The sequence below is a fragment of the Malus domestica genome, chromosome 03 (genome assembly GCF_042453785.1).
Source record: "Malus domestica chromosome 03, GDT2T_hap1".
Classification (NCBI taxonomy): Eukaryota; Viridiplantae; Streptophyta; class Magnoliopsida; order Rosales; family Rosaceae; genus Malus; species Malus domestica.
This window is the reverse complement of record NC_091663.1, coordinates 37,311,882-37,336,834: the sequence shown is the minus strand read 5'-3', so window position 1 is coordinate 37,336,834 and position 24,953 is coordinate 37,311,882. Positions and strand designations below refer to the sequence as shown.

The window sequence follows — 24,953 nt, the reverse complement described above, 5'->3', positions numbered from 1 at the left end:
GTGATTAGGATATTGAGAACTCTTGTATTTGCACATGGATAGAACTCATAGTCCTTATTGGATTGTAATAGGGCAATCAATATGCTTAGTATATATACATAAGCCACTGCTCTCACAAATTAACGCTCTCATCTTTGCACCAATAACCTATTCTGGGGAAAGCATTGAGATTTGCAGAGAGGAGAAGGGTTGTGTAAGTGCTGCGATGGCTTCTTCATCAAGCAGCATGTCTGCAGGTTAGTATTCTTTTATGTTCTGTCGATATTTTGTTTTCATCCTTGTTAATGTTGTGATTTGATCACTTGATTCAATTCGGTTCATAGGAAGAGACTAATCTAGGTTTTGATGTCTTTGAGTTATTCTAACATGTGGTATCAGAGCCAAAATAAATCTTGTGATTAAATTCAATTGGACAGAACACGAACTGCAATTGAGGAACTAATTTGCGTTGGCTTTTCTATATAATAAACGACGTCGTTTTTGGACTCAGTTAAAAAAAAAAAAAAAAGGCATTTTGACCGTTGGTATTCTGTAAAGAAAGGAATTCTTCACACAACACTTGGGTTTGCATCCGACTTATCGGTTTTTCGAATCAGATCCAAGTGATAATCTAGGAAACACATCTCTTTTGGATTCATGTTTCAACTTTTACATTCCGCTGCGTGATCTCTTGGATCGTGCATTTAAGGTAATTCTTGACAAGAGTTATTCGATCCTTGAGATTGATTAGTGAAGAATATAGTGTTCTCTAATTTATTCAATAGTAGTTCAAAACTGAAATTTTGAATTTATGCATGATTATTCTACAGAGATTAACTGATTTATTTCGTTTATTGTTTTGATCTGTTGGAATTGGAAAACACCATGAGTTGTGAATCTGCAGAATACAACGTGTTCATCACTGTAGGGTTGTTTTGATCTATATATGCTTTTCGAATTCATTGAAAAGTCTGTATATATGACTAAATTGATTCATTACAGTGATGTGCTTAGTAATTGTAGACTGAAATCAGGAACTTTTAGTTCTTTTTTGTGATTTCATTTTGACATGTCTGCAGTGCCTCTAAAGACTCTCAACCTTGCTAGTGTTCCTATTCTCACTGGGGGTAGTAACTACAAAAGATGGAGGCGTGAAATTGGCCTATTGCTTACTCTTAATGAGTTTGATATAGCATTAGATACGCCTAGACCATCACCATTGACCGACAAAAGTACCAAGACAGAGAAGGCTGAGTTTGAAAGGTGGACTAGGGCCAACAAAATTGCTTTATCCATCCTTGAAAGTGGGATGACAGATACTGTAAGAGGGGGAATCAAGAAGCATGATCTTGCTATTGATTATCTTCAGGCCATTGAGAATAAGTTTAAAGAATATGAAAAGGCAGAGATCAGTCAATATATGTCTATCTTGACAACCTACAAAATTGAAGGTAATGCATCCATTAGAGATCACATCATGAAGATGTCGGATGCAGCAGAGAAACTCAATTACATGGAGGTCAACATCGGTGAGAAACAACTGGTTTTTATGATACTGCAAGCTCTTCCAGTGAAGTATAGCCAATTGAAAGTGTCATACAACACTCAAGACAAGACTTGGACTGTGGATGAGTTAATTGCTCAATGTGTGCAAGAGGAAACTCGGCAGAGGCAAAAGAAAATGAAAGAAACAGAAGATGTGAACCTAGTGCATGCTGGAAATTAGGAGACCACTATTGCTTCTGGTAAGGCATCTAAATTCTCTAATCATGCCGATAAGTCTGCTAAATCTGCAAAATACTCAAAACCCTCTAAATCTAACAAACATAATGTGAAAGATGTGACTAAAGTGAGATGTCATCACTGCAAACTCAAGGGTCATTATAGAAAGGATTGTGAAACATTCAAGGATTGGCTAAGGAGTAAAGGAATAACTAATGTCTATGTTTGTGTAGAATCAAATTTGATTGAAATTCCTGCTAATTCTTGGTGGTTTGACACAAGATGTTCAGTTCACATTACAAACACACTGCATGGATTTGAAAAACAAAAACAAACTTATAAAGACTCCTACAATGTTTTTGTGGGGAATGGGACAAAAGTAGGTGTTGAAGCAATTGGGGTTGTGAAACTTAAAATGAAATCAGGTTTTGTTCTTCATTTGAAAGATGTTCTTTATGTACCAGATATGAGAAGAAGTTTGATTTCTGCATCAAAATTGGTCAAACAAGGTTTCGGTTTTCTTTGTGATGATTCATGCATAAAATTTTTTCAGAAAAACAAAATAAATTCCTTACTTTGGACAGCTATTTTGCATGATGAATTGTGGGAGATAGACTACATATTTGAAAAACCATCACTTGTTTTGAGTACTACTGCTAAACGAATGCATGAATCAGAGTCTTCATATAGTTTATGGCATAAAAGACTAGGTCACATTTCAAAAGAAAGAGTTTTACAATTAGCCAAGGCAAACTTGTTTCCTGCACTTGATTTCAAAAATGCAAAAGAGTGTGTTGATTGTATGAAAGGAAAGTTAACAAATATCATAAATTTTGAAGCAAAAATGAGTCAAAACCTTCTTGAGATTGTGCATACTGATGTTTGTGGTCCTTTTCCTGTTAAAACCATATGTGGGAATAGCTATTTTGTGAATTTCATTGATGATTTCTCTAGGTATGGTTCTACTTTTCTCATTAGTGAAAAATCAGCCATACTTGACTGTTTTAAAATCTTTAAGACTGAAGTTGAGATGCAGTTGAATAGACAAATCAAAATTGTTAGATCAGATAGATGGGGAGAGTATTTTGGCAGGTACACTGAAGCTGGACAACAGAAGGGCCCTTTTGCAATATATCTCCAGTAACAAGGCATTGTGGCGCAGTATACTACACCAGGGACACCACAACAAAATGGTGTTTCAGAAAGAAGAAATAGAACTTTAATTGGGATGGTTCGAAGTATGATTTCAAGATCAAAACTGCCTAGTTTTCTCTGGGGTGAAGCACTCAAGACTGCCAACTATATTTTGAATCGAGTGCCCACTAAATCTGTGAAAGGAACACCTTTTGAAGTTTGGATAGGTAGAAGGCCTAGCTTTGGGCATTTCCATGTATGGGGATGCAAGTCTGAGGGCCGATTTTATAATCCGAATGAAAGGAAGTTAGATGCCAGAACCACAACTTGTTACTTTATTGGATATTCTGAGAAATCCAAGGGCTATAAATTCTATTGTCCACAGGCTCATTCACGGATTCAAGATACTCATAATGCTGTGTTCATTGAAGACCAAGATGTTGCAGATATGGTAGCTGAAACTTTTGTATTTGAAGAAATTGACCAAACAACTAATGATGCTGCAATAAATGACTGTCTGCATATTCCAATTTTCTCAAACACACCATCTACAATTAGAAATGAAGACACTGAGATGACTGAAAATGAGTTGCAGCCTGTTGCTGAGGATAATCTTGAATCTGTGACTGAAGAAATTCAAGAACTCAATCATCAACCTGTGCAGCAACTTGTGAGATACTCAACAAGAGTGAAAAAACCGGTTTTTTCAAATGACTATGTATACCTCCAAGAGAATGAGTTTGATCTAGGAGATATTGATGATCCACTGACCTATTCTCAGGCAATGACAAGTCAACAAGCTGTATTATGGAAGAAGGCTATGGAAGAAGAATTAGAATCCATGTCCAAGAACAATGTTTGGACTTTGGTGGAATCTGATTCTAAAACTAAACCAATAGGTTGCAAGTGGGTTTACAAAACCAAGAGAGATGCTCAAGGTAGAATTGAAAGGTACAAGGCTCGGCTGGTAGCAAAGGGCTTTACACAAAAGGAAGAGGTTGATTTTAGTGACACTTTTTCCCCAGTTTCTTCAAAGGACTCTATGCGGATTATCATGGCATTAACAGCCTATTTTGATCTTGAATTACATCAAATGGATGTAAAAACAGCTTTCCTCAATGGTGAATTAGAAGAAACTATTCATATGAAGCAGCCACCTGGATTCATTAAAAGAGGGAAGGATAGTTTGGTCTGCAAGCTTAATAAGTCAATCTATGGACTTAAACAAGCTTCTAGACAATGGTATATTAAATTTGATAAAGTTGTGACTGCACACGGGTTTACTGAGAACAAGCTTAATGACTGCATATACTCCAAGTTCAAAGGTACCAAATTCATATTTCTGGTACTATATGTGGATGACATTTTGAGAGCTAGTTCTAATTTGCAATTGCTGCATGAAACCAAGACTATGCTCAGTTCTAACTTCGAGATGAAAGGCTTGGGGGAGGCTCATTATGTCCTAGGGATTGAGATAATCAGAGACAGAGCAAAGAAGTTTCTGGTGCTATCACAAAAGGGATATATTGAGAGAGTTTTGATTCGGTTCAATATGGAAGATTGTAACGGTGCTGATGTACCTGTGAATAAAGGAAACAAATTCACTCGAGATCAATGTCCTAAATCCGAGTTGGAGAAGAGAAAAATGAGTTCAAAACCGTATGCTTCTCTGGTGGGCAGTTTAATGTATGCCAACATATGTACTAGGCCGGATCTTGCTTTCATTGTTGGCTTGCTGGGCAGATTTCAATCTAATTCAGGTGAATCACATTGGATGGCTGCTAAGAAGGCATTAAGGTATTTACAGAGAACAAAAAGCTTCATGTTAGTTTATGGTGGAGCAAATGAACTGGAAGTAGTTGGTTATACCGATTATGATTTGGCTGGTGATCTGGATGAAAGAAAATCAACTGGTGGCTATGTTTTCATGTTTAATGAAGGTGCTATTTCATGGAGAAGTGTCAAGCAAACTATGATCTCTACCTCTACTATGGAAGCAGAGTTTGTGGCATGCTTTGAAGGCATGAAACAGGCAATCTGGCTTAAGAATTTTGTCAGTGAGTTGAAGATTGTAGACTCAATACAGAGACCAGTGAAGATGTTCTGTGACAATAATTCTGCAGTGTTCTTCTCAAAGAACAACAAAAGGACTTCAACCTCGAGGTTAATGGATGTGAAATTCTTGAAAGTCAGAGAGAAAGTTAAGCAAGGTGCAATAGTGGTGGAACTTTTAACTACTGATTTGATGATTGCCGATCCTTTAACAAAGGCATTGCCAAATGGAATTTTCAAGACTCATGTAACTCGGATGGGAGTATTGGAAGCTTTTGAAAAGTGGGAGTAATTGTTGTTGTATTCAACAATATGTTAGAGCTATTGGAAAATGACAGTAGAATGCTTTTCAAAGGGGAGCGTTTCTGCAAAAGTTTTCTGGAAGCTAAGTGTTTTAGTTAGTTTTCTTGTTTGTTTTGTTTACAGTTTGTTATGTTTTTATTCAGCGCAATTTTTCCAGATATTTCTGTGATTAATTGTTCTAGAGAATAGTTTTTCGATTCAATAAAAGCTTATGAATCATTTTTGGTACTGATAAAGCTATTGAATGTGTCATAACAGTAGAATGCTTTTCAAAGGGGAGGTTTTCTGCAAAAGTTTTCTGGAAGCTAAGTGTTTTAGTTAGTTTTCTTGTTTGTTTTGTTTGCAGTTTGTTATGTTTATATTCAGCGCAATTTTTCCAGATATTTATGTGATTAATTGTTCTAGAGAATAGTTTTTCGATTCAATAAAAGCTTATGAATCATTTTTGGTACTGATAAAGCTATTGAATGTGTCATAACTGTGTTGTTCACTCTTTAGTGAATGATTTTGAGTTAACAGTTCACTGAATGATATTTTGATATTGATTTTGGGCTATGTGAGTGGGAGTATACGTTTTAGGTTTACTCCTGTATTGAGATGCATTGCTATAAGCATAAATTGGACATTGTGATTTGTAAGATGATTTTGTATTCTGTGTTACAAAGGAGATTACAAATTCATTGTTTTGGTTTGTGTAAGCTGGATGTACTGTGCACTAGTGTAATTGATAAAAGACTTGTGTGATCACCTTTTTGATACATTTGAGATAATTATCTGTTGTGAAGAATCATACTCAAGTGGGAGAATGTTAGAGTATGAGTATGATTCTTACATATTTTGGGATAATTAACATTATCATAAATGAAGTCTTAGTCATGTTGGCTGGAGTAATCCTATTGTGATTAGGATATTGAGAACTCTTGTATTTGCACATGGATAGAACTCATAGTCCTTATTGGATTGTAATAGGGCAATCGATATGCTTAGTATATATACATAAGCCACTGCTCTCACAAATTAACGCTCTCATCTTTGCACCAATAACCTATTCTTGGGAAAGCATTGAGATTTGCAGAGAGGAGAAGGGTTGTGTAAGTGCTGCGATGGCTTCTTCATCAAGCAGCATGTCTGCAGGTTAGTATTCTTTTATGTTCTGTCGATATTTTGTTTTCATCCTTGTTAATGTTGTGATTTGATCACTTGATTCAATTCGGTTCATAGGAAGAGACTGATCTAGGTTTTGATGTCTTTGAGTTATTCTAACACAACGCTCCATTGAAACCAACTCTTCTCGCCCTCTTTTATTCATGGAAATTGGTTGGACGAAAAAACCCGTTGATTATTTACTCATCGCAATTTTACGACAACGATACCACCGACAAGAGAGGCGTGAAAATTGAGCACCTCTGAAAAATCCAGAAAGATGTACTTTGATAATAGCTACAAACCACTGCCGCCGCCGAGGACTCCAATATCAAAGGGTGTGAAGGAGAAGAATGCATTCGCCATGCCGGATTATATATGAACAAACAAATTCACCAAATATTTTCTCAGAGTTCAAGTGAACCTCAAGTGAGACAGTAGGATTATTCGGATTCATATAAATCTATATCAGTTTGTATGTTTGGTTGATAACAACGATCACACGCATGAATAATAAAGCACAGTTTAAGGCAAGGAATGCAACCACGATAGTGACATAATTCCGATATTGTCAACAAAGCCAGCAGCCATGAAACGCCAAAAACTTGTCCAAATAAAAACCATTTAATCCTCTATTTGAGCTAAAAATTAAACAAACGTCACTGCTAATTACCATATTTAATCAAAATATTCTGCACAAAATTAAAGGATTAATTAAAGGAAGAAGATGTGGACTGGCTTGGATGAGTACAGAGAGTTAAAAGACAAACTCAGACACATGAAGATATATACCATTTAACTTGAGAAGATACCATTTAGCTTGACCATATATACGGTGCTTCTCGTAGTCTCAACTTAATGCACCAAATTTTTTTATTTTTTTATTTATTATTATTATTATTATTATTATTATTATTTATTTTTTTAACATTATAAAGGGAGCAGTAACAAGATACCAACTATGTTGATCTTCATTATTTGATTGATATAATATATAATGCACGTCTTGCCAAGAATAATGCAATTAAATAATTAAGATACAGTTGTTGTACGATGGCTATAAAAATAGGAAAACTAATGAAAATTGCTTGAAAATTTTGAGTTATCATAATAAAGGGTAAAATGAATAGTACCATGATTGACTTTTTAGTGTAAAAATGTGGTTTTTCGTTAAAGTGAACAGTACCGGGTGCTTTTCGTTAAAGTTCCCATAAAAATAGGGTACAAGTTCATCCAAAGAAAAGAAAAATGAAATTACAATTTTGGAACAACTATCCAACAATACAAAATTAAGTATGAAACGAAGAGAAGGGATCTATAGCTCAAATGGTTCAGAAAATTTATTCATGCACCTGAGGTTTTGTGTTCGATAGTCAATTAATCAGATGAGACTGAGATTTAGACCTTGTTGTCTTGGCGACCATGATCTTCTCCGCAATCGTTACAAAGTTTGGCTTCTGTCCTTCTACATAACAAAACCATGGAAAACCACATAAGACCCTTTACCACCCTAACCATACCAATAGCCACAGTGAGGTAATATAGCCACCAACCAACAAAGTCAGCCATTCCTAAGCCCATTGCCAGCTCTCTTTTAGCTATAGCCACAACAACCAAAGACTCAACCTCGTCCCTCAACCTCCACCACCACAAACAACCAAAGCCGGCAGCTATTGCCACCCTCTCAACCCACCTTTCCTCTCTAGCGCCACCGAAAATCGTGTCATCCATCACCGGCTTCACCACAACCCTACACCAATGAAGCATTGTCTCATGCAACCCTAGGAAAAATATTTTTCTGCTCGACAAACATATTTTGCCATCAACAACACCGCCAAAAGTAGCGCACCCATCTACCTCAGCGTCGATGCTACCTTTGATTCCCAAACCGACGCAGACTTGCAATGTGCACAGGAATATCCAAGCAGTGTTCAAACGGGGACGGAAAATGGGACTCAACTCGGTTATGATGATGATTTTTCTTGTTATGCAGTGGATAAAGGCGGCTATGGTGATGATGGAAACAAGAAGATAGAGAAAAGGGGTAGCAGCATTGAGGAAGATATAGAAGATGCATGATGAATCGTAGTTGGAGGGCTCAGGAGGAGGAATGATGAGAGTGGGGAAGCTTAAGCTTAAGAGACAGTTGGCGCAAGATAGCCTGGATAGGAGGAGGAATGAGAGGGGAAGCAATAAACTGAGGAGGGTGAGTGTGAGAATATGGAAAGGTTGTTTTAGGAAGATAGTTGAATTGGTCAAGAGCTTCTTAGCACTTTGTTCCGAATTGTACTGCCGACCCATTTTTTGTTGTAAACCCTAAATTAAAGCGATCGATGGATCTTTTTTCTTGTCTAGAAAATGATCAATATAATGTGAAAGGCATAGGGTTAAGCTATATACCTGATAAGGGCTGTGTGGCCTTGGAATAAAATAGGCTTGTGTGGCCTTGGAATAAAGATGGGGGCTACTCTGTTAAGAGTGGTTATTGGTGGGCTATGGATGATAATATGCTTGATATCACCTCTTCATCCCACACTTCTCACCAGATTGACCTAATGGTCTGGAAGCTAATTTGGAAGCTCAAGATGGTCCCAATAATTAACAACGGGAAATTTTATTTGGACCCAATAAACTTATTTCTACACCCATTAATTTTTTGTTAAGTTTTATATTCCAATTATGCCCTAAAGAAAAGATGGGTGTAGAAAGATATTATCAACTGGCGAATGGGTGGGTCGAAATGGCCTTGAAAGCCACAATTGGCTGCCAGGTGGGTTGCCGGAAATCGGAAAAGGGATTGCCGAAGGGTGGAGAAGAACAACAAAAATATAGTGGAGGGCGGTTGTGCTCTTCGACGACATCAGGAGAATGTGTTGCCAAAGCTGGGTTGGGTTCATTGAAGAAATATAGGGGCTGTGATATTGAAATTGACCACTCTCTCTCTCAAATTTTGGGTTCTCATCAATTCTCTCTTCACCCAATTTCAAATGACTACGAGCTTTGTCATCCTTGAAAGCATATAAAGCTTTTTAACTTGTCCACATATGGAACTTCATCTTAATTCCAGGAATTGCAAGACTGCACCGATCTTTTGAGCTACAATTTGCTGGGTTTTTTTAATTAGTTCATTAAGGTTTAAGGATATAATAGTCAGACCAAAATCCAGCCCTATGGAATTGGGCATGAATAATTGATCGACGACGAGATAAAGAGCTGGTCAGTGGCGACAGTTTCTGGAATGACAACCAGAATCAAGTCTGGTTGTGTAATTTTTTCAAGTTTGTAAATTTTGTATTTGAGGGTAAAATGGTAAGTTTGTGGGACAAAATTTCGAAGTTGGGTGTGAAAAGAGGATTAATGGGTTTAAATAAAATTTCCCATTAACAACTTCCCCTGGAGTAGGGTGGGTTGGAAAAACCGAAAACTGAACCGAGGCCGAAAAAACCAAACTGAAAAACAAAATCGAACCAAAACGACGTCGTTTTATGATATTTTATTAATTAATAATCCTAATTCTAAAACACCACCGTTTTACCCTGAGTGTAACCTAAACCTAGGTCTTCCTCCTCTCTCGGTCTCTCCTGTTTTCTCACTTCCCAGTTCGCGCAGCCTCCTCTCTCTCTCGGTCTTCAATTCAATCACTCTCTCAAACTCTATCTCTCATTCCCAGCGGCGGCCATTCTCACTCTCTCAATCACAGCAAAAGTTTAGTCTCACTCACACTCTCACGTTTAATTTTCTGTTCTACATTCAAACCAAACCTCTATAGCCCGAGTCTTAAACAAAGTTAGAGCATTGGGCGAGTTATTACTTCTTTCATCGGCAATCGGCGTCAGTCGGAAGTGACTCAGGTGCTTAAAAAATTCTCTGTTATTTCTTGTTCGAAAACTTCGATTTAAACACATGTGTTTCCCCCAATTCATTTCTTCATTCAATTTGTTTAAAATTAGGGTTTTTCTTCCATTGTTTTATATATGATTGTATTGAATTTTGGTTAATATTACCCAATATATTTAAAAATTTGATCTTTTTTTGTTTGTTTGTGAATGGCTAAATACCTGTTGGGATCAAAATGTGCAGAAAAATTAATTCTATGATTAACAAAGTGATATGTGTTCATTCTTTGTTGTGAAAATTGGGGCTTGTCAAGCCTTTCAATTTCTTAATGTGAGTTGGAGGGTTTATTCACGATCCAAGAAATCTGAAAATCTGTGGAGAATTATAGTTGGAAGTTGTTCAGTGTGATATGACTCCTTTCGGAGACGTATGGGGCTCTTTTCGACATTACATTAGTCGGGGAGGTTGTAGACTGTTTCTTAAGCTTATTGACTAATCCAGTAATCCTAGATTCTTTTCGGAATACCATTATTTTGAATTCTGAAATCTCCGATCGTCTTCCTTTTTGTTATATTTGCTTGGCCAGTGTGAGTTGGAATTCTATGCAATTGATATGTTTTCTTGTCAAACACCTTTAATACAGTCTCAATCACAGCAAAATTTGATATGTTTAACACTCACACTCTCACGTGTAATACAGTTTTAGAGGTTTAAGTGTATATGTTTAAGCTGGAGACTGAAAAGTACATGGACTGATCTGAGCCATGGAGGACTAAGAGTGAGAGGTTGCTTAGGATGGTGTCTGTTTGATTGGTAGGTAATCAAAGTGGCGAGTACTCTATGCCTTGCCTGATAAAATGGTAGCTATACGTTTTCTTTTTGTTTAGTATTTCTGGTTGGCTTTCGGTCAGTATTAACGAGAAGTATTTATATTTTTTCTCTGTTTTTATCTTTGAAGGGGGAAGCAATTATGGTTTACCCTATATTAAATCACTGTTGTGAGGTCCTGATCTGATGAGTCCCTCTTGTAAGTTGAGGGTGCTGCATTTGTTGTTTATGTATAATGGGTTATGCTGCATTTGTTTATGTATAGTTCAATGCACGCTGTATGAGCTAGGAAATAGACTTGATTTTGTCTTCCAGATTTTGTCTTTATTTTGTATCATTGGCCTTCCGGATTTTAATTAACATTTACTTTTGTATATGTTTGTAGTACTAACTACTATCCTCTTATTCATTTGTGTGAATTAGATGAAGTCAAAGGCTTCAAAGGTCTCAATGGCCTTAAGCTCAAGTTCAAACTCAATGAGATCAAAATGGCTGCAAGTTGTTTTCATTTTATGGTGAAATGGGACTTTGATTTTATTTATACTCCTTTGGAAGATGTATTACAAAATGGCTGCAGGTTGTTTTCTTTGAAACTTCTTTTTGCTATTTGGAGGAAAAAAAAAACCGAACCAGGCCGAAATTGAACCTAGAAAAATCGAATCGAATACAAACCGAACTGAACACAACCTGACAGAAAACCAAACCGAACCCATCCCTACTCTAGAGAGCTGTCTCAAATTGTATTCCTACAAAGCTGAATTTATTTCGTCGCCACATTATTCCGAATCCAATATGCCCCTTTTGCCAAGAATATGAGGAGTCCATTGAACACAGTTTGCTTCTTTGCCCTTGGGTTCAGTATGTTTGGTTTGGCTCTAATGTTGGTTATTGTCCCAATGGACAAGCTATCACTACTTTCGATCAATGGTTACAGACTATGGATCAGAGGCAATATGCTACATCTTCACATAAGACATGCTTACTGGTACAAATTGGAGTTATTTGCTGGGAGATTTGGAAAGAGAGGAGCCATGCTTGCTTCAACCACACCAGTCCAAATCCTATTAGTGTGATTACCAAAAGCAAGCTTTTGTTTGGTGATATTTCTGCAAGGGTGTCTTTCCTACGCCATGCCTCCTCATTTGAATCACCACAACCTTCCCTCAGTTGGCCCGCTCCCGCATCTCGTTTTTATAAAGTGAATGTGGACGGGGCTTGGACCACTTCTTTCCTTCGTGATTCAATGGGTTCGATGGTGGGAGGAGAAGCAAAATTTTTATTACGTTCTACTGTCGAAGAGATTGAAGCGGAGGCTGTTTTGGCAAGAATGTTGTTGGCTCGGGAACATCAACTACAAGAAGTCATTATTGAAAGCGACTCAAAGTCAGTTTTCAATGTTATCATTAATCGTCATTACAAAGGATCATGGCGCATTTTCCCGATAATTGCCGCCATTCGCCGCTTAGCTACTCACTTCTCCAATATCCGATGGACGTGGACTTCACGGTCCTCGAATCAAGCAGCGCATTTTGCTGCTAAACTGACCAACTTGAGGGTGAGCACTTGTAGATGGCGGCAACGCCCCCTCCCTCTTTGTTGATGGTTCTTTCACTCTACGGCTTACCGTGCCCTCCTATTACGGATGATTGAGGCCGGTGGAGATCCTCCACTCTCCTTTTGGTTGCCTTTTATGGCTTTTGGCAGTACCTCCTTTTCTGTCTGGGTTTCTTGTATTCCCTGTATGCTAAGGTTGTACTTTTCATCTCCCTGCTGGGAGTGAAGCTTTTGCATTTGTGGCTCCTCTGTTTTACTCCTTGTTAATGAAGTCCTGCTTTACCAAAAAATAGAAGATAAATTGATCACAATTATTAGTTGCCAACAAGAATATATAGTGGTCGCGACGCCCAAGTAGAGTTGACTTCTAGTCATGGTCCTATATATATATATCATTAATGTTAATTAAGAAGACTTTTAAAGTGAGACTCTTCAAGAATTATTTGTCATCTTACCGTTAGGCCTGGCAAACGGGTCGTGTCAGTCGTGTTCGTGTCGTTTTCGTGTAACACCTGTTATCTTAACGGGTCGTGTCGTGTCACACCCGTTATCTTAACGGGTCCTTAACAGGTCGTGTCACTTTACCCAACGGGTAAAGTGACCCGACCCGTTATGACCCGTTATGACCCGTTCAGAAAAATATATTTTTTTTCTTAAATTTGCACATACCACACATTGCCACATAAATATTACTTCAAAACATTAAAACACATTTGTCGTTTAAGTACTACATCTACACTCGAAAATAAGAGCCTAATAAAAAAATAATACATACACTACTAATCTATTACAAATTTTAAATGTGCAAGGATATGCAAAATGAAACAGTTTTTGTTTTCAAAGTTGTGAAATCTTTCTCAAAAGTTTAAACCTCAATTTACAAAATCCTCGATTTACATCGATCATCATGAAATTGCATTAGAACTTTGGCTTGATCTATTGCCTTCAAGAGTTATGTTGATGATGTTTTCAGTAAGGTTTTCCACGTCATAACTATCTTCTGCATAAACTAAGCATAGAAAAACCAAACATTAAAAATCATTCAAATTATGAGAAGTTTACCAAAATAATTATGAAAAAAAATAAAACAATAGTACTATACCATACTTTTATTAAGTATAAACATAAGATTTTGTGGTATCCACTAGTGTAAATATTTTAAATTGAAGATCGAATTCAATCATTGTATTCATATAAGGTCAAGGAGTGTAGTTGTAAAAAATCATCAAAATCAGAGTTAAATTAACCGTTAAATCGTGATTTTTCGTTTATAACCGTCGAAAACTTTTGTCCCGTTACGTGCTCTCTGAATGTTTGTTTTTTGCAATTTTTGGCGTATGCGATCTCGAAATATATACAAACATGTTTGACGGTTGGATCATTGAAACTAGTTTCGTAGAATAAGTATCCCATCAAAACAATAGATTGACTAATACTTAAGAGTTTGTTCATACTTTTATTAAGTATAACATAAGATTTTGTGGTTTCCACTAGTGTAAATATTTTAAATTGAAGATCGAATTCAATCATTGTATTCATATAGGGTCAAGGAGTGTAGTTATAAAAAATCATCAAAATCGGAGTTAAAATGACCGTTAAATCGTGATTTTTCTTTTATAACCGTCGAAAAGTTTTGTCCCGTTACTTGATCTCTGAATGTTTGTTTTTTGCAATTTTTGGCGTATGCAATCTCAAAGTATATATAAACATGTTTGACGGTTGGATCATTGAAACTAGTTTCGTAGAATGAGTATCCCATCAAAACAATTGATTCACTAATACTTAATAGTTTATTCATACTTTTATTAAGTATAGTATAAGATTTTGTGGTATCCACTAGTGTAAATATTTTAAATTGAAGATCGAATTCAATCATTGTATTCATATAGGGTCAAGGAGTGTGGTTGTAAAAAAACATCAAAATCGGAGTTAAAATGACCGTTAAATCGTGATTTTTCGTTTATAACCGTCGAAAAGTTTTGTCCCGTTACTTCATCTCTGAATGTTTGTTTTTTGTAATTTTTGACGTATGCGATCTTGAAGTATATACAAACATGTTTGACGGTTGGATCTTTGAAACTAGTTTCGTAGAATGAGTATCCCATCAAAACAATAGATTCACTAATACGTAATAGTTTATTCATACTTTTATTAAGTATAATATAAGATTTTGTGGTTTCCACTAGTGTAAATATTTTAAATTGAAGATCGAATTCAATCATTGTATTCATATAAGGTCAAGGAGTGTAGCTGCAAAAAATCATCAAAATCAGAGTTAAAATGACCGTTAAATCGTGATTTTTCTTTTTATAACCGTCGAAAAGTTTTGTCCCGTTAATTGATCTCTGAATGTTTGTTTTTTGTAATTTTTTAAGTATGGGATCTCGAAGTATATACAAACATGTTTGACGGTTGGATCTTTGAAACTAGTTTCGTAGAATGAGTATCCCATCAAAACAATAGATTCACTAATACTTAATAGTTTATTCATACTTTTATTAAGTATAACATAAGATTTTGTGGTATCCACTAGTGTAAATATTTTAAATTGAAGATCGAATTCAATCATTGTATTCATATAAGGTCAAGGAGTGTAGCTACAAAAAATCATCAAAATCAGAGTTAAAATGACCGTTAAATCGTGATTTTTCTTTTTATAACCGTCGAAAAGTTTTGTCCCGTTAATTGATCTCTGAATGTTTGTTTTTTGTAATTTTTGATGTATGGGATCTCGAAGTATATACAAACATGTTTGACGGTTGGATCTTTGAAACTAGTTTCGTAGAATGAGTATCCCATCAAAACAATAGATTCACTAATACTTAATAGTTTATTCATACTTTTATTAAGTATAACATAAGATTTTGTGGTATCCACTAGTGTAAATATTTTAAATTGAAGATCGAATTCAATCATTGTATTCATATAAGGTCAAGGAATGTAGTTGTAAAAAATCATCAAAATCGGAGTTAAATTAACCGTTAAATCGTGATTTTTCGTTTATAACCGTCGAAAACTTTTGTCCCATTACTTGCTCTCTGAATGTTTTTTTTTTTTTGCAATTTTTGGCGTATGCGATCTTGAAATATATACAAACATGTTTGACGGTTGGATCATTGAAACTAGTTTCGTAGAATGAGTATCCCATTAAAACAATAGATTCACTAATACTTAAGAGTTTATTCATACTTTTATTAAGTATAACATAAGATTTTGTGGTATCCACTAGTGTAAATATTTTAAATTGAAGATCGAATTCAATCATTGTATTCATATAAGGTCAAGGAGTGTAGTTGTAAAAAATCATCAAAATCAGAGTTAAATTAACCGTTAAATCGTGATTTTTCGTTTATAACCGTCGAAAAGTTTTGTCCCGTTACTTGCTCTCTGAATGTTTGTTTTTTGCAATTTTTGGCGTATGCGATCTCGAAATATATAAAAACATGTTTGACGGTTGGATCATTGAAACTAGTTTTGTAGAATGAGTATCCCATCAAAACAATAGATTCACTAATACTTAAGAGTTTATTCATACTTTTATTAAGTATAACATAAGATTTTGTGGTATCCACTAGTGTAAATATTTTAAATTGAAGATCGAATTCAATCATTGTATTTATATAAGGTCAAGGAGTGTAGCTGCAAAAAATCATCAAAATCAGAGTTAAAATGACCGTTAAATCGTGATTTTTCTTTTTATAACCGTCGAAAAGTTTTGTCCCGTTAATTGATCTCTGAATGTTTGTTTTTTGTACTTTTTGACGTATGCGATCTCGAAGTATATACAAACATGTTTGACGGTTGGATCTTTGAAACTAGTTTTGTAGAATGAGTATCCCATCAAAACAATAGATTCACTAATACTTAATAGTTTATTCATACTTTTATTAAGTATAACATAAGATTTTGTGGTATCCACTAGTGTAAATATTTTAAATTGAAGATCGAATTCATTACTTGTATTCATATAGGGTCAAGGAGTGTAGTTGTAAAAAATCATCAAAATCGGAGTTAAAATAACCGTTAAATCGTGATTTTTCTTTTTATAACCGTCGAAAAGTTTTGTCCCGTTAATTGATCTCTGAATGTTTGTTTTTTGTACTTTTTGACGTATGCGATCTCGAAGTATATACAAACATGTTTGACGGTTGGATCTTTGAAACTAGTTTTGTAGAATGAGTATCCCATCAAAACAATAGATTCACTAATACTTAATAGTTTATTCATACTTTTATTAAGTATAACATAAGATTTTGTGGTATCCACTAGTGTAAATATTTTAAATTGAAGATCGAATTCATTACTTGTATTCATATAGGGTCAAGGAGTGTAGTTGTAAAAAATCATCAAAATCGGAGTTAAAATAACCGTTAAATCGTGATTTTTTGTTTATAACCGTCGAAAACTTTTGTCCCATTACTTGCTCTCTGAATGTTTGTTTTTTGCAATTTTTGGCGTATGCGATCTCGAAGTATATACAAACATGTTTGACGGTTGGATCATTGAAACTAGTTTTGTAGAATGAGTATCCCATCAAAACAATAGATTCACTAATACTTAAGAGTTTATTCATACTTTTATTAAGTATAACATAAGATTTTGTGGTATCCACTAGTGTAAATATTTTAAAATGAAGATCGAATTCAATCATTGTATTCATATAGGGTCAAGGAGTGTGGTTGTAAAAAAGCATCAAAATCGGAGTTAAAATGACCGTTAAATCGTTATTTTTCGTTTATAACCGTCAAAAAGTTTTGTCTCATTACTTGCTCTTTGAATGTTTTTTTTTTGCAATTTTTGGCGTATGCGATCTCGAAGTATATACAAACATATTTGACGGTTGGATCGTTGAAATTAGTTTCGTATAATTCGTATCCCATGAAGTTCAATGGTGTGTGTTTGTATATATATATATATATATATTTATTTATTAAATAGATTTAAATCTATTTATTTTGTATGTATAATTATTATAGTTTTTAGGGGTATAAAATTTAATATATATATATATATATAATTATTATAGTTAATATTTTGGGTATAATTATTATAGTATATATAATTATTATAATTATTATAGTTAATTTAATATATATACATATATATATATATAATTATTATAGTTTTTAGGGGTGTAAAATTGTTAAATTAATATATATATAATTATTATAGTATTTTTTTAGGGTTATAAATTATTAAATTAATATTCTGCTTATCGTGTATCGTGTTACCCACGTGTATACCCGAACAAACCCGTTATCTTAACAGGTGCTTATCGGGTTACCCGATAACGACCCGTTTCGTTATCGTGTCGACCCAAACACCTGTTAATTTCGTGTCGTGTCGTGTCGGGTTATCGGGTCGTGTCAGGAATTGCCAGGCCTACTTACCGTTAAACATTAGTTTCCGTGTCAATATTAAAATATATTGTGTAAAAAACATAAAATGACATAAAGTTCATGGAGAGTTCCACTTTTGAGAATGTCTTCTTAGCATTTCTCATATATATTATAATATATATATATCTTAGAGAAAATTTATTGCCATATATATGCAAATTAGTCTATATACAATGTATAGTTCGTTGGACCAGTTCAAACTTGAGGACCTTTCTGCCATATATATGCTAATTAGTCTATACAATATATAGTTCGATCGACCAGTTCAAACTTGAAGACTTTTCTAGCATACGCAGATATATATAAGTTTGGGTAAAGTACAAAAAATTACATCAACTATTAGTCTCACGACACTTTCATACCTCATCCTTTTTAAATGACAATGTCATACTTCATCTTACGAATTTGTGGCAATGTTATACCTCCGTCGGTTTTTCTGTTAGTTTCTCTGTTAAGTGTTGACGTGGCTAGATACGGGGTCACTCACTAATCCAACTGGCTTAAAATATAATTAAATATATTTTTTAATAATTAAAAAATAAAAAATATATATTAAATCTCTCTCTCTCCTTTCTCTCTCCTCTCTCTCTCTCTTCTCTGCATCCCCAAAACCCCTTCCCACATGTCCCCCCCCCAACCTTCATCCACCATCCTCTCTCTCCCCTCTCTCTCTCGCATCTCCCTCTCCTTTCCACCGTAGTCTCCTTCTTCCCCAGTTCTCTTTCTTGCCGTGCCCAGAACCCCCCAAACCCACCTGGATTTTTTCATCCGCCCTCCTTTCTCGAATCTACCTGCAAGCTCCGACCCGCTTCCCTCTCCCACTACATTGCCCACCATCGATCTGTCGTCGTTGCTGTCTCCGAAGTTATCAAGGAGAAAGGGAGAAAGGGAGAGCTGTCAAGGTCAGGGCTAACGAGGTTGCCGTCTTCCCCTAACCCAAACCCAGATCCCACCCTAAACCAGCCACTCCTATTCCCACCAGGTGCCTCTCTTCTCTTCCTCCGCCGCTCTCTCTATTTCTAACCTACAAGCATGCATAAAAAACAAAGCACCCACCAATCCTGAGAACACACCATTAACAAAAGTTCAAAAATCCATCTTCTAGTTTACCTCACTTTTCTAAGGAAGTGGAACCTTCAGAATGTCAAAAAAATTCATTTCCTTTCTCCAACATTTTCCAAGCAACCAAACAAAGCAAAACCATTCAATTTTTCCCAAAAAAAAAAAAAAACCAAGTTGTATTCACAAGAGACTCGGCAGCAGTGGTGGGCGCGAGATTGCTGCTGTGTTTTGCTGGGCTTGAAGATGGTGCTGGGCTGCGGGAGCAGAGGGAGGTGGCAGAGGCGGTTCTCAACTTCTGCAAACCCGATGACGAAGTCAATTACTTGGTAATTGTGGGGCGACAAGGCTGTCAAGGATTCACAGAAGTATTCGAACCCATATGGGTAGTTTGGTAAGGAAGGGGAGGAGATCAATGGAGGGAGTGGGTACCCGGAGAGGGGTGAGGTTGGTGCGCCGGAGATCGGCGACTTCGATGTCGTTAGTTAGAATGGGGAAGAAGGTGATGGTCGTTGGTGGATGGAGTCGACGATGAAGAGGAGAGAAGGGAGGGTGAGTGCGAGTTGCAGATAAGAGAAAGATGGGTGGGGTTGCTGATGAGAGAAGGGAGAAAAGGGGTGGATGGGGAATAAAGGGGGTGGATCGGATTTGGGGAAGATGGAGGGGGGAAAGAGGGTGGGTCCCCATGTAAAAAAAAATTAAATGATTTTAATTTTTTAGTTTTTAATATTTAATTAATTTTTTAATATTTTATTAATTTATTTAAGCCATATCACTATTTAAGCCAAGCCATGTCAACACTTAACAGAAAAACTAACAGAAAAACTGACGGAGGTATGACATGGCACAATTTCGTAAGATGAGGTATGACATTGTCATTTTAAAAAGATAAGGTATGAAAGTGTCGTGGGACCAATAGTTTAGGTAATTTTTTGTACTTTATCCTATAAGTTTTTCTCCTCAACTGAATTTCCAAGCGGAAAGCGAATGAATTGGGGTTCCCTTCCACCCAACAGTAAGACAATTCCCATTCCTATCAAGCGTGCAAGCAGGGCTTCCATACTTTTTAGACACCAAACTAGCTTTGAACAAAGCTGCATTACTTAAGTTGATTTCCACCATTCTAAACCTTGCAAAGAAGGCTCTCCACACCTCCATCTTCAAGCTTCTTTCAACCCTTTCACTTCCCTCCGCCACCACAATGTTTCGTATTCCTTCATGGAAGTCTCAAGGCTCAAGGCTGTCGAAAAATGCACTGTAATAAAACAGCTCATCGATGAATCAGTTCACAAATGACGGTGAATTGTGGTTGGCCTCCACCTCAATCACCACCATTACACAAGGGCTGAGAGTTCTCATCACCCTCATCAGATTTTCCAAGCAACTTGGCCTCGAAATCATTGTCCTCAGTATTAAAGGCGCGTAAACCACCACAGCTTCGTCACCCTCAATATCAAACAACTGGCCCTTGACATCTTCCATGTCTGCCACAATCACTGCCTTGAATTGAAAGGGTAAGTTCAAGGCCTTTGCGACGCTTGCCAGCCTCCTTCCTGTCTCCTCGATCTTCTGCTTGCCTGTCACTCCCACTGCGGTTATTGTAAGGAGCTCAATGTGGCACTCCTCACGCTCTGCAAGCACTTCCATCAGCCCTGTCCATTGCACTCCGCTTCTGATTTCGAGATCAATCAAATGAACCTTGCTTTCCAAGGCAACGTTTTCAAGTATTACTTGGATTGCTGGGAACTGCATTACTGGAATAAAAGGGATATCTTGGCAGCATGCAAGAAATGAAAGGTTTGTGCCTAGTCCAAGACTATACGTAGACATCTGATTCCCCTTTTACATGCTGTTCCCCGTTTCCTGTTTTATTCTCTCGCGAAGCGCCTCGGTGAAATAGAAAACAACCCTCTGAACACCGTTGACCTTGAAGGAGGCATCAACTTCGCAATGAAGAAGCAGGCGGTTTGCGCGCTCAAATTGTTGGTAGCCTACCTTCTCTGCTGCAGCTAAAAGGATGTGAGCAAGCTCCACATCTTTCGTTTCTTCTTCAGATAGACCTGAAAGCGAGTACCCAAAGGGGTGCAAAGGCATGAAAAAATCGCCATATCCTTGATCAGAGATTTGCACATACCTTGCTCCGGCAACCCTCATGATCTCCTCAGTTGACAGTTTTTGTTGGATCGAATACGAGGAGGCTTCAGCTTCATTGCATCTGTTGCTTAATCTGTCTCCCCTCAGCTTCTTGAACGCACTGCCGTAGTTGTTCAGGAGGTCCAACGCAGCTAAGGAAGACTGATGGGGCATTTGCTTGTTGGTTTCCGCAATGTCTGATCCTCCGATTTGGCTGTACATGAGCTGATTCCCCGCATCCTGGATCGTTTGAGTGGATGGGAAGGAAGGGTCAAAGATGAAATTATCCAAATCAAAGTAATTTGACTTGGATTGTTGTTGGTAATGTTGGTTTTGTTGTTGGTATTGGCCGTGATCTTTGCATGAGCTCGTCCTTTCTTTGACTTGCTGTTGGATCGTTGGAGATCATGTTCGGAACAAACTGTATCGAAACTGAAATTATCCGTCATCAAATAACTTGCCTTGAAATGTTGTTGATCTTTGGACAAATGAGATAAATTTTCCCTCTCTCCCAACCCTAATTCTTGTATCCCAACCAAATGGTCTGGCTTCCCTTTGAACTCCTGATCTTCCTTCTCATATTCTTCAAGCTGGGGAGTCAAACCACCACCGCTGCCGAGGACTCCAAAAATCAAAGGCTGTGAAGGAGAAGAATGCATTCGCCATGTCGGATAAGGGTATATGCCCAAACAAATTCACCAAATATATTCTCAGAGCTTAAGAGAACCTGACAATAGTATTATTCGGATATGTGCCGATGAATATATCTATATCAATTTGTATGTTTGGTTGATAACAACGATCACAGGCATGGGTACTAAAGCACATTTTCAGGCGAGGAATGCAACCATGATAGTAACATAATTCCGATATATTCAACAAAGGCAGCAGCCATGAAATGCCAAAAACTTGTATTTAACCCTCAATTTGAGCTAAAAGTTAAACAACTGTCACTGTCTATCACCATATTGAATCAAAATATTTTTTGCAAGATTACAAGGTTGTTAAACGAAGGGACTTAATTAAAGGAAGAAGATGTGGACTCGCTTGGATGGGTACGGAGAGTTGAAAGACAAAACTCAGAAATATGACAAATAAAAGGGTTGGATAGGAAAGTAAAAAACTAAAAGCAGTAACGTATTATTAGATTACTGTCTGTAGTTTTTTCAGTTGGAGAAGATTACTATAGACTTTGATCCTTTTTAATCCAGCATTTTCGGTAATATCATGGAATTGGAAATTCGGAAGAAAACTTTTTAACTCCGATTAGGTCAATTAATAGTGGTCTTCATCTTCACTGCTAAGTGAGAAGTCTTAGGTTTGATTTTGGTCAAAGACGATTTTGAACCATATTATTGCTAGCCCATTGTGAGGCTAAACCCACTCTCCTCCCCTTATAGTGTAGATAATATCGATTATACAAAAAAAAAAAAGTCAATTAACCTTGCAGTAGCTGTGATTGATTATATATATTTACAAAAGAAGATCAGTAATGATAGAAAAACACCTACTAGCGCAGGGTTGTATCCATTGTGTTATCTCACTGTTCATGTGATATAACTTACGTGAGAAGTGGGATGAGATATTTCGTGCCAGCCGGGTAAGTTCCACAACTGAAGAATTTTAACTCTTTGGTTAATACTGTACAATACTTCTTGCTCAAGTTATGATCTGTGAAATCAAAGACACCACCTTGCAATGAGCTGTGTTAAGATTGGTGTATATATATCAATATGTCGCTGTATTTGTACTTAAGAAGATACCGTTTTACTTGATCATAGCACTTCTCATATTCTCAACTTAATGCACCAATTTTTTGTTTTTACATTGTAAAAGAACCAATACAAAGTTACCAACAATGTTGATCTTCATTATCAGCTGATTTGATAATATATAAATGCACATCTTGGCAAGAATAATACAATTAAATAATTATGATACACTTGTTGTACGTTGGCTTTAAAAATAGAGTACAAGTTCATCCAAAGAAAAGAAAAATGGAATTAAATTTTGGAACAGCTACCCAACAATACAAAATAAAGTATGAAACGAATAAGATAAGGGATCTATAGCTCATATGGTTTAGAACATTTATTTTTGAACCTAAAGTTTTGTGTTCAATAATCAATTAATCGGATGAGGTTATAAGATTTAAACCTTTTCGTCTTGACGATCATGATCTTCTCTACACATCGTTACAAAGTTTGGCTTCTGTCCTTCTACATAACAAAACCATGGAAAGCCACACAAGACCCTTTGCTGTCCTAACAATACCAATAGTCACAGTGAGGTAATACAGCCACCAAACATCGAAGTCAGCCACTTTCTGAGCCCATTGCCAGCTCTCTTTTGGCTTTAGCCACAACAACCAAAGACTCAACGTCATCCCTCAACCTCCACCCCCACAAACTGTTGAGAGTTGTCTCACATCGGTGAGAGACAAGATTTGATATATGCTTATATGATCCTAGACTACTCCTTATATTGCTAATTGGTTTTATGGTGGAACCACAATTTCATCATGGTATCAGAGCAAGGTTGTCCACTTGTGAAGCCTAACGGCTACACGCGCTCCACGTCACCCAGTTATTGTCCACGTGTAGGCTTGAAAATCCGTCACACGTGCGGGGGCGTATTCAGAGTTGTGCCACATCAGTGAGGGACAAGGTTTGCGATGTGCTTATATGATTTTGGACTACTCTTTATATTGTCAATTGGTTTTATGGTGGAATCTCAATTTCATCACAAACAACCCTAGCTGGCAGCTATTGCCACCCTCTCAACCCACTTTTCCTCTCTAGCGCCACCTAAAACCCTGTCATCCACCACCGGCTTCACCACAACCGTACACCAATGAACTTCCAGTGTGGCTAGTTTATTGCCATATATATGCTAATTAAGAATAACAAAATTTTATTTTTAATTATGGTGGTAGAAGATGCCTTCTTTATGTATCAATGATCATCCATTTACGACCAAGCCGACTTTTGCAATAGAAAATACTTGCTTGTGTATTTATCCTTGTTAATTTGGAGGATTAAAATTATGATCAATTGGTCTCTCTTTTCTAATCAAGTTTTAATTAATATTGGTGATCTTAATTAGTTATAGCAGTCGTGCATGCTGATTCTTTACATTGCATGTCACTGTCTAGGATTATGGCGTAACATGTGACGTTTGGTGATTTACTAAAGCTAGGAGACGGATAGTGAGTACTCTTGAATAATTTGATGAAACTGCAAATCTACAATCTCTCTCTCTCTCTCTCTCTCTCTCTCTCTCTCTCTCTCTCTCTCTCTCTCTATATATATATATATATGTATGTGTGTGTGTGTGTAAGAAGTACTACTGCCCCCTGATTGATGGTCACAATGATGATCAAGTAATAGTAATCTTTGCCTCAACAGTCAGTCAACCAACAACATTTTCAAGTTGATATATAAAAATTTAAGCTCAAAAACATGCTGCTGCTATAACATTGTGAAAACAAAAAACGAAACAAAAGTATCGCCGTTGCCGGGGATCGAACCCGGGTCACCCGCGTGACAGGCGGGAATACTTACCACTATACTACAACGACTTTGTTGCTACTTCGCCCACTTTTTTATTATTATTTCTGTTAAGCTATTTTAACGTTTTGGCTTTCGGATATTTGGCTACTACGTCCAAAACTGGGCCGTCGTGTGCACTTGACCTTAAACCCTAAATGCACGAGTGACTTATTAACCCTAAAAACCCTAAACTGAGAGGCTTCCAATTTCCAGCCATGTCAGGCTTCCCACTGGAATTAATCTTTGAAATCCTTTTACG

The 24,953-nt window shown here is 36.6% G+C and overlaps 4 protein-coding genes, 1 long non-coding RNA gene and 1 other non-coding gene across 7 annotated transcripts; 2 read left to right on the top strand and 4 right to left on the bottom strand.

Moving 5' to 3' along the window:
- The first annotated feature begins 205 nt into the window (after positions 1-205).
- Positions 206-1,705, top strand: LOC139194864 (uncharacterized). The gene is made up of 2 exons (XM_070819794.1): positions 206-236; positions 1,059-1,705. Exons 1-2 carry the CDS (start codon positions 206-208, stop codon positions 1,703-1,705), a joined length of 678 nt encoding a protein of 225 aa, XP_070675895.1.
- Positions 1,706-6,586: 4,881 nt separating this feature from the next.
- LOC103408139 (uncharacterized) lies at positions 6,587-8,817 on the bottom strand. Of its 2 annotated transcripts, none has more exons than XM_070818542.1 (2): positions 7,686-8,767; positions 6,587-6,937 (listed from the first exon to the last, which is right to left on the bottom strand). In XM_070818542.1, exon 1 carries the CDS (start codon positions 8,632-8,634, stop codon positions 7,732-7,734), a length of 903 nt encoding a protein of 300 aa, XP_070674643.1. In that variant the 5' UTR covers positions 8,635-8,767; the 3' UTR covers positions 6,587-6,937; positions 7,686-7,731. The 2 variants fall into 2 exon arrangements, 1 of the variants encoding a protein (XP_070674643.1); XR_011578922.1 differs by lacking the exon at positions 6,587-6,937 and adding an exon at positions 7,287-7,407 and having other exon boundaries at positions 7,559-8,817.
- Positions 8,818-9,874: 1,057 nt separating this feature from the next.
- LOC139194598 (uncharacterized) lies at positions 9,875-12,863 on the top strand. Its single transcript, XR_011579592.1, has 2 exons — positions 9,875-10,184; positions 11,422-12,863. It is a non-coding gene; the product is annotated as an uncharacterized lncRNA (long non-coding RNA).
- A 7,428-nt stretch (positions 12,864-20,291) lies between these two features.
- Positions 20,292-20,762, bottom strand: LOC139194863 (DELLA protein 1-like). Its single transcript, XM_070819793.1, has one exon. The coding sequence runs from the start codon at positions 20,760-20,762 to the stop codon at positions 20,292-20,294; it is 471 nt and encodes a 156-aa protein (XP_070675894.1).
- Positions 20,763-20,852: 90 nt separating this feature from the next.
- LOC139194862 (uncharacterized) lies at positions 20,853-21,802 on the bottom strand. The gene is made up of 2 exons (XM_070819792.1): positions 21,605-21,802; positions 20,853-21,530 (listed from the first exon to the last, which is right to left on the bottom strand). Exons 1-2 carry the CDS (start codon positions 21,800-21,802, stop codon positions 20,853-20,855), a joined length of 876 nt encoding a protein of 291 aa, XP_070675893.1.
- A 2,849-nt stretch (positions 21,803-24,651) lies between these two features.
- TRNAD-GUC (transfer RNA aspartic acid (anticodon GUC)) lies at positions 24,652-24,723 on the bottom strand. The gene has a single exon. It is a non-coding gene; the product is annotated as a tRNA-Asp (tRNA).
- Between the last annotated feature and the right edge of the window lie 230 nt (positions 24,724-24,953).

Bases quoted from the DNA above. Each gene is read 5' to 3' on its own strand.
- LOC139194863 (XM_070819793.1), bottom strand. From the start codon at position 20,762: ATGCAGTTCCCAGCAATCCAAGTAATACTTGAAAACGTTGCCTTGGAA.
- LOC139194862 (XM_070819792.1), bottom strand. From the start codon at position 21,802: ATGCATTCTTCTCCTTCACAGCCTTTGATTTTTGGAGTCCTCGGCAGC. The intron at 21,531-21,604 runs GCAAGTTATTTG...ACGATCCAACAG, and splicing joins AAGATCAACAACATTTCAAG to CAAGTCAAAGAAAGGACGAG.
- LOC103408139 (XM_070818542.1), bottom strand. From the start codon at position 8,634: ATGGGTCGGCAGTACAATTCGGAACAAAGTGCTAAGAAGCTCTTGACC.
- LOC139194864 (XM_070819794.1), top strand. From the start codon at position 206: ATGGCTTCTTCATCAAGCAGCATGTCTGCAG. The intron at 237-1,058 runs GTTAGTATTCTT...ACATGTCTGCAG, and splicing joins ATCAAGCAGCATGTCTGCAG to TGCCTCTAAAGACTCTCAAC.